General features: G+C 35.5%; 1 protein-coding gene across 1 annotated transcript in view; it reads left to right on the top strand.

Annotated features, from left to right (window-relative positions):
• Positions 1-1517: 1517 nt before the first annotated feature.
• Positions 1518-16527, top strand: part of scaf8 (SR-related CTD-associated factor 8) — an 86342-nt gene continuing 71332 nt past the window's right edge. The window contains exons 1-2 of the mRNA XM_039650979.2: positions 1518-1699; positions 6273-6356. Coding sequence (XP_039506913.2) covers positions 1529-1699; positions 6273-6356 — 255 coding nt within the window. The 5' untranslated portion in view covers positions 1518-1528. The remainder of the gene's footprint in view (positions 1700-6272; positions 6357-16527) is intronic.

Raw genomic sequence — 16527 nt, 5'->3', positions numbered from 1 at the left:
ATCCTGAGTATCTTATCGGCGCACTTCTTTTCAACAGTCAAATTGAAATTGAAATTGCTTGAAACTCAACAGATACATCACATTTATTAGCCAGTAGACGTGCAAAGTTTCAGAAACGGGCATGGTGCAAGGACTAAATAGCGCCACCTTTTGACAAAAGTGGGGTTGTTAGTTTTATCTACAGTTACAAAAATCGGTATATACATTTTACTCCTCAAGCCGGACAACTTTCTATTACATAGTCATTAGCTCGGACCAAGAGGAAGTCAGATATTTTGGTTTGAATATGGTGAGCCTCTCTCTGAGCCTACGTCCCTGTATGGCAAGCCCTTTTAACATTTAAAAGCTAAGTTTGCCTATCCGGAATTAACATTGTAGATATCAACAACGTCTTTCTGTCTATTCATAATTACATTTTGGATAGTTTGTATTATCATTTAAGATATCTGTAACATAATTTTGACTAGTCGAAATGACAGAGTATGGCAAGCCGTTTTAACATTTAATCATGAAAGGGCCAAAGCCTTCGGCACCGCCACCCGGGTGCCTTTAGGTAACTAAAGGAACCGGGGTTGCGGTGCCACCGGCTTGGGCCCGCCATCGCTGCTCGCAGCTATATTTTTTTATTGTTGCTCTACCAAAGCATGCCATACATTTCCGATCATTGTGTCAGTTAGATTCATAAGTGCATGGCCATGGAAATGTAGTCCCTTGCAAAAGAAAATACACTTGGCAGAGGGAATTGCATTGAAAACAAAAGCATAGCCTATTTATTAACAGGAATTTCTGTAAAAAATCTGAATAGTTATAAATTCTGCCATGCAAGCTGTACAACTAAAAAATAAATACATTTGGAACAGTTGTCAAAGAAAAGTGACTTTTGTTTAGTAATATTGGTGCAAAGAAAAGATTAGGGGCCAGGCCAAGAGTATCTGCTTATTACAAAGTTTAATAATAATACATTTACACATAATTACAAAGTTGGAGAACATTTAGGCTACCAACTTTATTAGAGAAAATATACTTAGGGATAATATTCCAAAGTGAGGGATTATTAAGGACATTTCTAAGCCCATTCATTTGAAATGTGTTGTATAGTAAAATCTAAAAATCAAATCCTGCCTGTGGATTCTACTTTCTAAATAAAGTGGGCTTTATTTTTTACTGAACAAACTTACTTCAACATTTTAAATGTTCCTTTATCAACCTCCAGGAAGAGAGTTGCACGTGTTATAGGTCTCGACAATCCTTCAGCTTTAGTGACTAAAATTCTCCCTCTTAAATCCCTTTGCAGCCAAGAATTTGGTTTCCTTTGGGTTTTCAATTTAGAGGATCAAAATGTAGGTCTTTTTTGGTTTTTATTAATTACAAATCCTAAGTATATAACTAGATTTTCTCCCCAGGAAGATATTGCATATAGAGAGTCTGAGGGCACCTCTGGGATAATTTACAGGGCATTGTTCATTTCCCCAACCCACTGAATCGTGAATCTCTCTCTGGGAGAGTCGACTCCGGGATGATTCAGTCTATGTTTGTCTTCGCGTTGTCAGCCATATTAGCCTCCTCCTCCATCTCGACCACCGCTAACTTCAGGACATCCAGGCCGGTTATAAGGACGAAGAGGCATAACGGTTTTATCTATTTGAAAGAACCCTTTCAAATCTGTACAATGGAGGCCGTCAAGGCGTTTAACGGCGAGGTTTGTATGATATTTATTTGTATGAATGTAGACACGATAAACTCGAGTGTGGCGTTAGGCCTCTGTTGTCATCAAGCCGGTTGCATGGTGCAGGCCATATATATCTTACATAATTTCAGCATTTAATATTTAAAAATGATAGGTCCTTGTGAATCTTTGCGTGCATTTTGAAAACAGAAAGAGGAAAATGCAATAAATTCAGATTCAAATTCAGTTTTTGGCGTTTTTTCCCCGTCATCTAATCTTAGTGGAAAACATGTTGACCAAAAATATTACAACGCCAAGACAAAAATAGTCCGGCAGCTAAAAGTGTCTTTATGCACTTTACTATAGTCTTTTTTTTGCTTAAGTATATTTAATCATATTTAGGAAGTGCTGCTAACATGATCACCGATGTTTCCGCTTCATGTGCTAAGTGCTGGCGAGCAGCTGAGCTTGGACAACAGGGCATCATAGGCCGCTCAACTTAACTGCTTTTTACGGCATAACAAGCACGTTTCAAATCAGTACGAAAATACTGCAACCCCAGAAAAGTCATGTGATGCCCAAAATATTGTAGGTTGTCTAAAAGGGTTTTGAGACAATGCCTTTGTTATTAAAATTAAGTTGCTAACAGTTAGCAGCAGGCGATTAGCCGTGCTAGTGAACATCTCATCAAAACCTGTTTCATTTTTTTTTTTATTAAACATTAAAACAATACATACAAACATATATAAATGAGAAAATAAATACATAGACTCAAATAAGTTCCCAGGGTAACCTGTTTCAATTCACTTTTCTCTGAATTAGTTTCAGTGAGATCATATTTTATCAATTAGTTCGTGTTTCAATGTGAATTTTCATTCTCGTGGGCTAGTTTATCTGCATTTGAAATAAGGAATTATAATCAACCAATGAGTTGTGTGTGTTTATTTAGCAGTGTAAATCATATAAAAGTTTGGTTTAGAGACAAATCAAAAAGTGTCCAAAAAAGGAGAATTGTGTAAAAGGACAATGTGATTTTATTGCAACTATATGTTTGCAGTATCCCTGTAATACATATTGTAGTTACAACATAATAGCAACAAACCAAAATGTGTGATGTATATCTTTTGTTCTTGTTAGATGTTGTTATATATATATATATATATATATATATATATATATATATATATATAAACAATTACTGAATGCAAGCAAGTATAGTACAAATATACGTTAGGGTTGCGTGATATATCGGCGGAGTTCGGGCTGGCATCCAGGCTACCCCAACCCAATTAAACGAAACAAACATACAATTAGTGATGCCGGTAATGCGTTAGTCTAGTCTGAACACTTTTTTCAGTAACAAGTAATCTAACGCGTTACTATTTCCAAACCAGTAATCAGATTAAAGTTACTTATCCAATTTATTGTGCGTTACTATTTTTGTCATTTTCTTTAGTAGAAATGATGGCTGTCTGACATGCTATATAAAACAGAAATGTGTGCGAGAAGGCAAAATCACAACACACCCCTTCCAACTCCCAGAATTATCCTTCCTGTCCAGGTCTAATGCTACCACATCTTTAAATTACTATAGTATTATTTTAAGTTAACATTATAAAATACGTAGACCTACATCACAAAACTAGTTGAGGATAAATTCTTTAAAAATGGGCAATTCCAGTGTGAACATGACATTTGAGGTAAAAAACAAAAAAAAACTTGTAAATGTAAATTCTCAGAAAATGCATTTAATACCATATTGAAAAGTCTTATCCATGCCCCCTTTAGACTTTTGAAAAATATCAGTCTACAAGCGTTTATATTTAAGGGAAAACGCATCCGTTACGGATATGTGACACAAAAAAACTTTCACTTTTAGGTGGCAAAAGTGTAAAAGTAATACTACCCACTGGAAAGAAGGGTTGGCTGATCTCCACAGAACATAAAATATTAATTTTGTCTTATTTTTCATGTATGTATTTATGAGGGATAAATAATGTTACTTGAAAGTTCCCCGTTACGGACTTGACCACTCTGAAAGCACCTCTGAAAGACTGCTTTGAAACTTTCACATCGAACATAAAGCATATCCTTTCATTAAGTGAATTTCGTTTTTGTATTAATTTGATCTTAATTTTAATAAATGTTTAATCGACCAATTGCCTGGATTTAATAAAGAAGTAGCCTAAATACAGTATTTAATGGACAATAGTAATCACGACACGGTGCCGGCGTGGAGCTCGTCTTATGAGTCATAAATTAACCGAGGCCTACTTGCCTCACACACCAAAGAAGTATATCTATAGAAAGCTCGAAATGTCTACTTTTAAACAGAACAATTCAAAAAGAAAGAAAACAGACAATTCTCTGCTTATGTAATCCGTATGAAATGTGCATTTCTCTCTGGTGCATTCACTACTGAAGTGATCGCTAGTCAGGTCAAGAAAGATTGTCTTTTGTTTTATGTTTTAGAAAAACACATGTAAAGCCAAGAAAGACGGTCTTTTTGTTTTATGTTTAAGAAAAATAGGTAGGCTAATTATGTTAAGTGAAGTAAAGAGAGACTGTCATTATTTTAATTTTTTATAAAAATCAGCGTCGGTCTTCTGGGCTGTGACATTTCTGCTTGTCTTTTGTTTAAACGTGAATGTAGCTATCTATTTGTCCTGTTCTGTCAATCTGCGTGAAATATAAAATTGAGCCCATTACAAAGGGCACGGGACGATTCCCTCCCGACAACAGTCCAATTAGCGGTAAATAAACATTTCAACTTTAAATGTATGAAATAATAGTATTTTTTTTCGCTTATTCATTTTCGTTTGGACATTATTGGTGTTTTGATATTATTTTAAAATATGCTGTAAAAGGTTATTATATGGTACGATAGTTATTTTTGGCTGTTTACATAGGAAAAAAAAGCTTAGATTCTGCGGCACCCCTAGCCAGTTGTCGCGGCACCCACTTTGGGAACCACTGATATAGGCTACATACAATTATAATGAGAACATCATTATAATTGTGTAGGGTTGTGCCGATAGACGATAGTATCGTGTATCGACGATAGTCTGACATATCGCCGATGGCAGATGCCTTTGACGATATCAATACGATAATTGTCTCGTTTTACCATAATGTATTAAATTATTATTATTAGGCCTAATATTATTGTTATTATAAAGCTAGTATTGTTATTAAATGAATATTAGGAACTACAATTAATTTGCCTTGCCTAAATTTACAACGACATCACCTCATAACAATTGCAACAACACACGCACTAATGAGGACTCCTCTAAGAGAATGTTTTTAAAACAGACTAAAAAACATCCCACATCAAAATTTAATTGCAAGGTGATCCATTCACAAATTATCAAGTGTGCTCGTTTTAACAGACGCAAAATTCAATTTCCTACAGATCCAAGATGAAAACGGCATCGTTGTTCGTCAGTATTTGTTTCCGTAACACATTAACAAAACGTTTAATGACACTAACACTAAAAACAATACAATTACTAAATAGTATTAATAATAATATCACTAAAATAGTATTATAGTTACCGTTATCATCGTCGTCTCTGAGGGAACGCGGCGTTAATGCAGATGCCGAAAGCAGTCCGTTTTTACTTTCACTTTCAGAGATTGAGCGCGTTTACATGCGACGACGTTCTTAACCTGATTATGTTGAATAAACTTGACAATGCATGTGGTCATGTAAACGTTTCCTTTATCAGAGTCAAGTCATAAGTATAAGTATAAACCGATCGACTCAGCTAGACGTTTGGCCCTTGCTCTTGTTTCTCCATTTCTCCTCATTTAAAACACATTAACCTGCGTACTTCGTGCTTACTGAAGTGCGCATGTGAAGTGCATCCAGACAGAGAGCGCACTGGTAGGGGGACACATATCGCAAACTCCGACTTTTTCTGACCCAAGAAATTATTAAAACGTGTTTTCATCTCGTGCAGAAATAGGCCCTAGTCAAAATGCTGCATGTAACGGCATGAGGATAGGCTAATGTGTCCGTAAATTTCCCGTTGACAAACAAAAGGATTAGGATCTCTTTTTTTTTTTTTACCTCACTATACCAGGAAGTAACCTGATCCTATTAATAAACACTCCACCTTTGTTAGCAAAATAGAAAAAAGATTCTCGTATATAAAACGAAGTAGGCTAATAAAACAAGCAAATTAATGAGTAGGCTGAATAATCAAGTTAATAATCAAATAAGTTAGCCCCGCCCCCTCACGATAATGTCGTGTATCGCCGATCTCACAGGCTGATGATAGGACGATATGAAAATGGAGCATATCGCCCAACACTATAATTGTGTGCTTGGAACATGGCTTTTAATTTTGAGAGTTTTGTTAGAGTAATCCAGCTCTCAAAAATTATATAAAAATTTAGATTTATCAACTAATTTATTGGTTATTGGCTTTCAAATATAAAGAATTATTGGTTACGGTATCGGCCAAAATGTTCATATTGGTGCATCCCTAATATACATGTAATGCATATACATGCATCCAGCAGATCACATTAGACTAAATAATTAACTTGCATTATAAAGAAATCACAAATTCATCATATGTTTTGTTTTGTTTTTCAGCTGTACTCACTGAATGAATACAAACCACCTATCTCCAAAGCAAAGATGACCCAGATTACAAAATCAGCAATTAAAGCTATAAAGGTAAGTTTAATAACAAGGTAAATTAACATTAAGGCTAAGCTTTTATGGAGTCCCCCAACTGATTATTCCCATTTTGGATTTATCCCACAGAACACATATTTATTTGTGACCCCCCCCCCCCCAAGATAATTCCTGCTTAAGTTGCATTTTTACATTACATTTAATGTCAAAAAAACAAAAACATAAAGCTAAATGTTTATAATACTATTAACATAGCTATAGGCTATTTTAGTTCACTTTACTCCACAACAAATCCATTAAATTTAATGGTATGCAGAACAGAACAAGAATGACATCAAGACAAAGACATAAAGACAAAAAAAAAAGAAAAATTAAAGTGAAACTGAAACAAACTCATGGACCTCGTTGGGCTCAAAGTGAATTTCTGACCCTGACATGGTGTAACGTCTGGTTTGTACTAGGGATGTCTCTGTACCAAAATTCCAGTAGTCGGTACCGATACCATTAAAATGTCACGGTTCTCGGTACCAATTTTGGTACCACAGCGAAATCATTTAAAAAAAAAAATTATTTTATTTAACTACTTGAAAAAAAAATTATTAAATTCAATTCAATCACTTTATTATTTATGATGGTAAATTTATGAAAGCATTGAAGGCTACATACTGTTATATAATATGATATAAGTATTTCTGTCAATTTCTTCAAGTTAAACCGAACTTTTATTTTGAAGGGTTGCAGTGAAGACCTTTGAGTTTCTGTGTGTGTCTGATACATAGACAGTAAAAGAAATGGGTAACACTTTATAATAACTGCAGGCTATTAATCATTAGTTAAGCATGAGTAAACAGTTAATTCATCATTTATAAAACATTAATAGACATTAATAAGCAGTTTATAAATACAGCTATAAATGCTTTTTTTCTTGATTTATAAGCATATCTATAATGAGTTTAATAATTGTATTTTCATACTTCGTTACTGATCAATTTATAATGTCTAAATGAAGTATAGCGTTATTTACAAACCAGTTGTTTAAGAATTGTCAGTCATTCATAAGACACTTAGAAAGTGTATGTAAATGTAGTAAATGCAGGTAGTTATAAAGCGTTTAGTAGTGGTCAGTTAAAGGGTTAGTTCACCCAAAAATGAAAATTAAGTCATTAATTACTCACCCCCATGCTGTACCAACCCCGTAAGACCTTCGTTCATCTTCGGAACACAAATAAAGATATTTTTGATTGAATCTGAGAGCTGGATCAGTCCTACATAGAATGCCTAAGGGACTGGCTCTTGACGGCCCAGAAAGTCATTAAAGAAAAGGTTTAAATATTCCATGTGCCTACAGCGGCTCAATTATAAGTTTATCAATCGACGAGACTACTTTTTGTGCGGAAAAAACATAAATAACGACTTAATTCGACTATTCTATTACTTCCTTATGGGCGCATGCGCGAGAACTGAGACGAGGGCGTTCTCCTTCGACTACTTTTTGTTACCGGCTGCTCACCGCTTAGGAGTATTACCGCCACCTACCGTATAAGATGATGTGCTGATATAGCTGGAAGCGCAAAACTTTCTGTTTACAAGCAGAGGAAGATGCGCGCTGTACATACGCTTTTCAATTAGCGTATTTTCCGCACTACAAGGTGCACTTAAAAGCCTTTAATCTTCTCAAAAAACGACAGTGTTCCTTCTAATCCGGAGCACCTTATATATGGATCATCATTTTATACGCCCATATATGCATGCGCCCATAAGGAAGTAATAGAATAGTCGAATTAAGTCGTTATTTATGTTTTTTTCGCACAAAAAGTAGTCTCGTCGCTTGATAAAGGGGTCTTAAATTTTCAAGAGGTCTTAAATTTGGCAAAGGAAATCACAATAAAATGCTAATGGAATACTCTCGCAGACAGGGACATCTTTCCTGGACATCTTTGTTGTTATTTTTCTTCTGGAGTCAGTAGAAATGTTTCTATCGTGCCTTAAGTTATTTTAACTTGATCTTAATTGTCTACCACATGTAAACTCTATTAATATTATTATTATGTGTTTTTATACCTTTTAAAAGTTTGTGTTTGTATGAACTACTGTGTAAATGTTTTGTAGAACTGTAATAAATATATTCTCTTAAAAGTAGGGTTGCACCAATTTTTTGCACTTTTTCCAGACTGAGTACGAGACTAGGGCTTGGTGTTGGCAAGGGCCTCACAATTCGATAGTGCGATACATGTCACGATATGATATATTACGCAAGGATGTGATTCTTCTGGATTAATCTGGAATTCCGGTTATTTCAGCCTAAAATCATGACCCATTTGAATCATGCAGTCAGTAATAAAAATAAAATCGGGGGTGGTGTTTTTTTTGTGGAAGTTTTGGGAAAGTCAAAATATTTATATAATAGAATATGTTTAAGTGATAATATTAGTTAAACAAGCTACAATACTTAACGTTCATTCGATCCATCGGACTACGGCATTTTCACCAGATTTCGTTTTGCAGCGTTGAGCATTTTAACCAATCGCACATGTTTCCATTGAGTTTGAGTGTGATGACCAATCAGAGGCGTTCAGATTAGTCATCGCTGAAACGAATAGTTTGTTCAGTGCGCTGACTGAATTCTTCTGACTTCCATCATAAACTACAAAGTGCAGATTTGATGAAAGAGATTCATGTCGCACGTTTCTGTGAGTTCTGTGTCTGCTTAAACTTGCGCGTAACTCTAATGCGTAAAAAGCATTAAAGGGTCATGAAACCCCAAACCAAATTTTCTAAGATTATAACAGAGGTATGTGTGTTGAACACCATTGAAGACAATGCTAGCATCTGTTAGATTTAATAATAGGGTTAAAATTGTTAAATTTGAGTTTTTTTCCACTTTTTTCGTCTTCCGGGTTTAAAATCTTCATTGTAGCGGGTGACGTGGCAGTGCACTGCGGTGTTATCCTATGAGAAGACATGGCCTCTTAATTATTCATGACACTACGTGGATCTTTCCAACGACAGACATGACAAACTGTGATATCGCGTAGTAACGTTAGATGAGAGAGGCACCCAATCATGGGACGCAAACTATTTGTTTTCATGGTGCAAAGTCCAAGTGCGTTGAATATGTTCCCCGCGATGCTGCCAGGGTTAGACTCTGGCTCTGGATGGTTGGTTTGCCATCAGACACGGACACGTCTAAACCTGATCCAAACTATAGTGTGTGCCGCGAACATTTTCGCGCGAGAGCTGCGACAAGTAGAGAATGATAGACTTCGCCTTGTTGACAACTAATCCAAGTTGCGTCTTGCGAGTGATGCGGTATCCCGAGGACTTTCTATCCCTTCAGAGGTGTGTGTGTGTGTGTGTGTGTGTGTGTGTGTGTAAAATGAGAAGTTATTTATTATGAGGGTTCAGAGGGTGCGTAGACTATGTACTTTCTTTTACTGTCTATGACTATGCACGGAACGATTTTTTTAAGCGGAAAATTAATAATTTTTTTCTGAAATGTATTTATAGTGTCTATATAAACCACTATATATTTTATAATGACATTATAAATACACATGTAGCCTACATTAATATGTTTTAATTAGAATTACGATTACTGTAGGCTAATATTTGTAGTAGGACATTCAGTTACTTTTGAAAGGACGATAATGAAGTGTCAGTGTACTTCATAAGACTTTAACTTTGCCAGCTATATAAAAATCTAGCATTTCCTCACGTTTTACCATTGCTTTTTAGTGAAAGTCGAAATGCATGGGACAGTGACAGTGATGGTCATACAACACCCACTCCCTCCCTTCTTCTCACAGCTAGCCACACCCATTTCAGATGCATTTTTCAAAAAGATTTTGAGCTAGACTTGAGCTGAAAGAGGGGGGTTTCATGACCCTTTAACATAATTCATAAATGGTTCTTAGGTTGTCCTTGTAGCCAGAATATGCAGTTTACCAAAACACACAAAAAATGATGTTGCCTATTCCTATTGTAGAAGTTTGAGTGGAATTTTATTAACGGAATGAGATTGATCGGTATTGGAAACACAGTTGTTTTCTTTACAGAACTACAGAACAGTTATTGCCCTTACATTTTCCCCAAAGATAAGTTAAAATGTCCTCTTATGTATGACTAGAAATAAATTATAGCCATTAAATATATTTCCATGCGTGTCACTCATCACAGTTCCTGGTAGTTCATGCAGTAAATAGCTGATTCAGGTGTTCAAAAAGTAAAAAGTGCTCTATGCTGGGTCTTAAAAAAATATCCTGCTTTTTTTCACTCGCTCAATCACATCTCTGATTACGATACATATTGCATTTATTTGATCAAAAATAAAAAAATTGAGCTAAAAATAAAACGGTAGCACTTTACAATAAGGTTTATTGGTTAACTACCTTTGTTAACATGAACTAACAATGAACAATGCTTCTACAGCATTTATTCATCTTGGCAGGGAACTATAATGCGACCAAAATGGTCGCATATGTGACCTTTTGAAATCCCATTGCGACCCTAATTTTTAATGGGTCGCAAATGTATCACTGACTGTTTTGACGGGTCTGTTTTTTTAGTTTCTTTCAGGTTGTATTTGATCTTCTAAAACCTGCCGGATCGTCTGCTTTTTGTCCCGCCAAAGCCTTTATTGATCGGCAAATGTTGTAGAATAGAATGACTGATGCGTTTGACAGGGAGCAAACGAGCTGAGAGTGAGCGCCCGCTTGCTCTCTCTCTCTCTCTCTCTCTCTCTCTCTCTCTCTCTCTCCCCCTCCCTCCCTCCCTCCTCGCGCATATTATTCAAAATCAATGGACATGATAGTAAAAGGTTTGTGTCTTTATAATAAGCATGCTAATCACAATCATTTTGGCTATCATCTGGGCCTGCATGGCGGCAGGAAAAAGACGCAGAGATGTAAGACACCGTGTCTCTACCTTACGATGATTTTGGTAGGCCTACACCAAAGGTAGATTTGCGCTCTGGAGTTTCGCTGATAAACTCTGCCATGAGCTAATTAATTATATTGCTAGCGCTGATATTGACATCGACTAACGTTATATGATCACTAGCAGTTTTTTAGACTATTTTTTTTTGTGCTGTGTAGGCTGAAGCGTAATCGCGTGATTCGCGTCAAGACACCTGATTGGCTAATACTACACACTAAAGATAAATTAAATAATGTTTTATTAAATAATTACTAAAAATATCCCTCTCTTCTTCCCACACCCCAAACATGACATACAAAATGTTGTGGAACAGAAACAACAACCAGAGATATATTTATAAGCTATCATTTTATTGTCATCACAGTTTGCCAACAGTCCTGCGCGTCCAAGATTCTACATTGATTAAAAAAGAAAATCAAATGTGTTTTAATGGTAATTAATTTATACGCAAATCATTTATTTATAATTCAGATGAGAATAAAGTGTTAATTAAAATTACATTCATTCAAGTACAATTACCAAACATATATCAAGGTCATTTTGTCTTTTTATTAATTTAATTAATAAACTAATTATATAAAACTATTGTCAGTGCACTACAAATAAACTGGTTCTATGCATTATCAACAAAACTTAAAATTATGTAGTGTAGTTCCCTGCTTAAAAAATTTTTAAAATAAAGACTTTATTGAACTTTTCATTTTCTTCAGTGTGGGCCTCTTTACGTGAGTTCACAAGAGCACCACAACGCATGCGTGAGAACTGAGAAGATGGCGTAGATGGGTCTCGATGTAGTGTTATTTACACTGACTGTTATATTCTTTGCTTGAGTTGAGGTAGATGAAAGCTTGGTGGTGTTATTCTGTGTATCCAGATTTTGTCTAAGGTTGCAGTGTCGCCATTTCATTTGGGTGGTGTCTTGAATATTTTAGTGTCGCCTGGCAAAACAGCAATTGTTTTATCTAATTATGATTTACTACTCCTGACTTAATTTTAACCCAAAGTGCACCCACATGTCGGCTCTGCAAGCTGGAGGCGCTCTTTTATTTTCCGCCATGCTTGCTCCCGCTTACTTCTGAGACATTGGCCGCTTGAATGTCGGGTGACTGTTAGCTTTGTAGACAGTGAGTCAGCGATCTATAGGATCTGAGGAGGTTGTTTGACACACAGAACGAATTTGATGAAATGTTGACGTCATTTTAAACCATTTAAGGCGTGATTTAAAAGTATTGATGCTAGTGGTTGGAAAAAATATTGTGATGGTTAGCTGTATCAATATTTTTGTGCATCGTCCCTATACTAGACGATGCTTTCATTATTGTACTCGTTGATACAGATTACCAATACCTGTATTTTCATTGCATTAGTAAAAAATAAATAGATTATAGAACCCAAAGGAATATGAATCATGTTAATTGGTTTTTTTCGTTTACCAAATAGATGTTTTCTTTTGTTATTTTATTTTTAGTTCAGTTAGGCCATCCTTAAAAATATTTTGGTTTGCAGTAACAGCAATTTTTTTTTAAAAAAAGGGTCGGTAGGTAGGTCTATGTTTTTTTTTTCCAAGATTCAGTGTAAAAAAAAAGGTAAAATTTTGGAGATGGTGATCGTGAATTAAAAAAAAAATGCATATTGTGACGTCACTGACTGGGTCTTCAAACTGTGCATCCACCGCTAGGTGTTAATGCAAAATACAACCAGTTACATTTTAGGCTAGTCACAAAATCTATAAAATATCTATTTATTATGCATATATACATGAGATAAGCAAAAACAAGTACAAACACATGGTCAAACAAAGAATACAATTAAACAAAGATACAAATAAGCCTATATACACCGTGCTTTAATTTCAGGAAGGTCTAAAATTAGCTACTTTTCAGTTAAGTCTGTCGCTCTCTCTGAAAAGAAATTTAATTTAGCTAGTAATCAAATGTAAAATGACACTGCATAGTTTATCATAGTTAGATTAATGCTTATTAAAGTTTAAGTTATTCATTCAAGAGCTGAGTGATTTTTATCTGCCTTTTGTTGTTTGATTCGCATTGGCTCAATCGTCACGTTTATTAGACTACTGCCCCTTTAAGACCGAATGCAGAACTCTACTGTCATTTTCTCCCAACTATTTACGTCCAATTAAGACATAAACTGTGTTTAAATGAATCTCAGAGCAGGTCATTTTATATTTTATGTATATTTGATGGTTTAGATGCGCACATGAAGCCCAAAATGAGGCGATAGCCTACTTTTCTTGTCTCGTTTTAGTGCATTTCGGAGCGCGCGTCGTGAACAACGTCTCTTGCGCAGACTTTTGTGCTTTTAATAGCTCTTTTAATGATTGAATGCGTCCGCAGTTTAGCAACAGTACAGACTGCATTTTACAACAATCACCGATCGTGCTGATTCTGACGGTACGTTTGGGTTTTAGGAAGAAATGACAGCGCAACACTGTGAAGGGAAGGAAGTTGCGCTAGACAGAATGCGTCTGTAATGGTTTCATCTCAAATATCTTCTTTTTATAATCTTTGAAAGCGGAAATCTAAAATACAATTAGAATAATATCCCAGATCTAAAGTGTAACCACGTTCTGTCCTCATTGTCACTCATTATGCAGGGCTGTAGTGCAGTGTAGGGTTGTAACGGTATACCGGTATGACGGTTTATCGCGATATTGACATGTACGATTATCATATCGTGCACATTTGCTTATCCGCGGTTAAAAAAAAAAAAAACAGAATTCACCTGCACTGCCGCATGCAACTTCTTTCAGCTTGACTGCTTACTCCATATCCGTACAGCGCTGAAAATGTCCGAGACAGAGGCTGCGAATCTCTATCTCCCGCCAAAAAAATAAATAAAATCTGCAGTATGGGAATATTTTGTAACTTATATCCGAAAAACGATCGTGATGTTGTCCTTGAAGATGGATATCCAGTTTGTGGACGAAGAGTGGCTGCAAAAGAAGTAAACACGTCGAACATGTTCTCCCATATTCAGGAACACCATCCCTCCGTGAAGATAAAGGTTATTCATAACTTTTATAACTTAAGGCCATATTATTTCTGTCATGCTGAGGGAATCCCGGTCTGTCAAAAAGACGCACACATGCGTCTTTTTGCGTTACAAAACAGATGCCACGTAAAATGTGCGATTTAAAAAGATAGATGGATAAATAAAGCAAAATATAGCTATGCAGTAACCTAAATCAAATCGCGATGTGCGTGTCTGTGAATATACAACGCAAAAAGACTGGTGTGCAAGCCCCTTCTATATTCAGCGTGTCTCTGAATGAGCAGCGCCGTTTCGTCTAGTTAGTAGATCTAGTACACACTCAAGTACGCATGACGCTCATGGTTTTTAAAGCTGTCTCAGCCACTACGAAGACGTGAACACATGAACATATCTAGACAGAGAACACTTAATGTGCACTTTATAATTATTTTTTTAAAGAATAATCATCAAATACACTGACTGAAACTCATAGGTGTTCAGTAGGTGTTAACGCGGGGTTAAATGTAACACGGACCGTTTACACAGTTCGTCAGGATCAAGCAGGCTGTCTTTCCGCTATTTTTCTCTTGCTGCCAGAAGACGGTCTCCCGCGAATTTGCGGAAAGTTTTGATTATATTTCGTGAAGATACTGGACAAAGAGTGTTTTGACACCATGAAAGTAATTTTTTTCATCATAGGTTTTTTTCGGTTTCTGAGTTGGGTGTATACGTTTCCAAATCTAACTTTATATTGCCTTAATCGCCGTCTTGTTGGCTCAAACATAGCACCGTTTTGAAACATGTCAGCAATTCCTAGCGACTGTTAGCTAGGTTTAAAATATGTAATACACAGCGGGATTAATTCTAACAGAGTGGTACAACTTAAGCCTCCAAGTGTACAATGATAATCAAATGAAAACGGAGCCACACAACTTTTCAGGTTTGAGTATACATTTAACTTTGTTAGACGTTCACAAACAATATTGGGATTTAAAATGTTTAAAATTTAGTGTTCTATGAATGATAACTTGTATATTCATTAAAAATATGGCCTGTTATTAATGCAATAAACCCTTTAAATTTTTATTTTAAGCTAATTTGTATTATCATTACTGTTATTAATAATAATAATAATAATAATAATTGTGCATCATGCAGCTGCCACACACAAATCTAATTTAATTGCAATTACAATATTTATAATTTTATTTATTATTATTTATTGCAAAACTATGCAGCCCTTTTCTATGTCTCTATCCATGATATTGATCCATAATAGAAGGATGATTGGATGAGAGATATGTATGGATATCTGTTTATACAGATCCACAAACAATATCAAACTATACAAATAAAATAGTACTGAATTATGTGTATTTGCACTTCTGTCACTTTCAGTGCAACTGTACAAAAATGGTAGGTCCTAGAAAAAAACTTTAAGTGTTCATTTGTAGCAGAGATGTGCATGTTGCTTGTGTAAAAAAAGTATTAATCTAACCTAATTATTTTTTAATTAATTGAGCCAAAAGCAAAAAGCGTTAGGTTGTGCCCCGCTCTCCCCTACAACCTGGAAAAAAAAGTTTGGTTTAGCCTATGACTAAAATATATATTGTGTATAGTTTTTTTGTCCATGTTTTAATTTATTAAACTTCTCTTGTGTATAGACAAACTAAAGTTGTTACATTTTATCTGATTGCATTCTCAAAAATACATTTTGTATTCAATCACAGAATCCAGACCAGTTATTTCAGACAACCCAGAATTTCTGAGGAAATAAATATACATTTCATAAAGATTGAAAAAAACTTTGTTACAATAAACCATGTTCAACCAAAAACAATATCTGTTTTTATTCATTTAAGGGCCATTGTAGCTGATGCTGATTATAATAATGATAGTTTAATATCGTATACCGTGAAACCGTGAAACCGTGATATTTTCTGAGACGATTATCATACCGTGAAAATCTCATACCGTTGCAACCCTAGTGCAGTGCGCGCTGTGGCTCCGGGTGAGAGATCGCTCTCTCTTCTGGACTGCGAATAGCAAAATTGCATCACAGACAAATTGTTTAATATTTTTATTATATATAGAAATGGTTGATATTCAGCCCCGTTGCCCTTTTAATACCAGGTACCAAGCGGGAACACTGAAACGAGCGAACGTACAAGCCATATAGTGACACGCGTAACCTTAAACCAATGGTGTAAACATAATCTGATGAATATGACGCCACGGGTTTTTATTTAAGAAAGAACGTAGCCTACGTTTGTAGGCTATGTAG

Source organism: Pimephales promelas, chromosome 15 (assembly GCF_988280905.1).
Source record: "Pimephales promelas chromosome 15, fPimPro1.hap1.1, whole genome shotgun sequence".
NCBI classification, from domain to species: domain Eukaryota; kingdom Metazoa; phylum Chordata; class Actinopteri; order Cypriniformes; family Leuciscidae; genus Pimephales; species Pimephales promelas.
The sequence above is the reverse complement of the archived record's forward strand: the minus strand, read 5'-3'. Positions and strand labels throughout refer to the sequence as shown.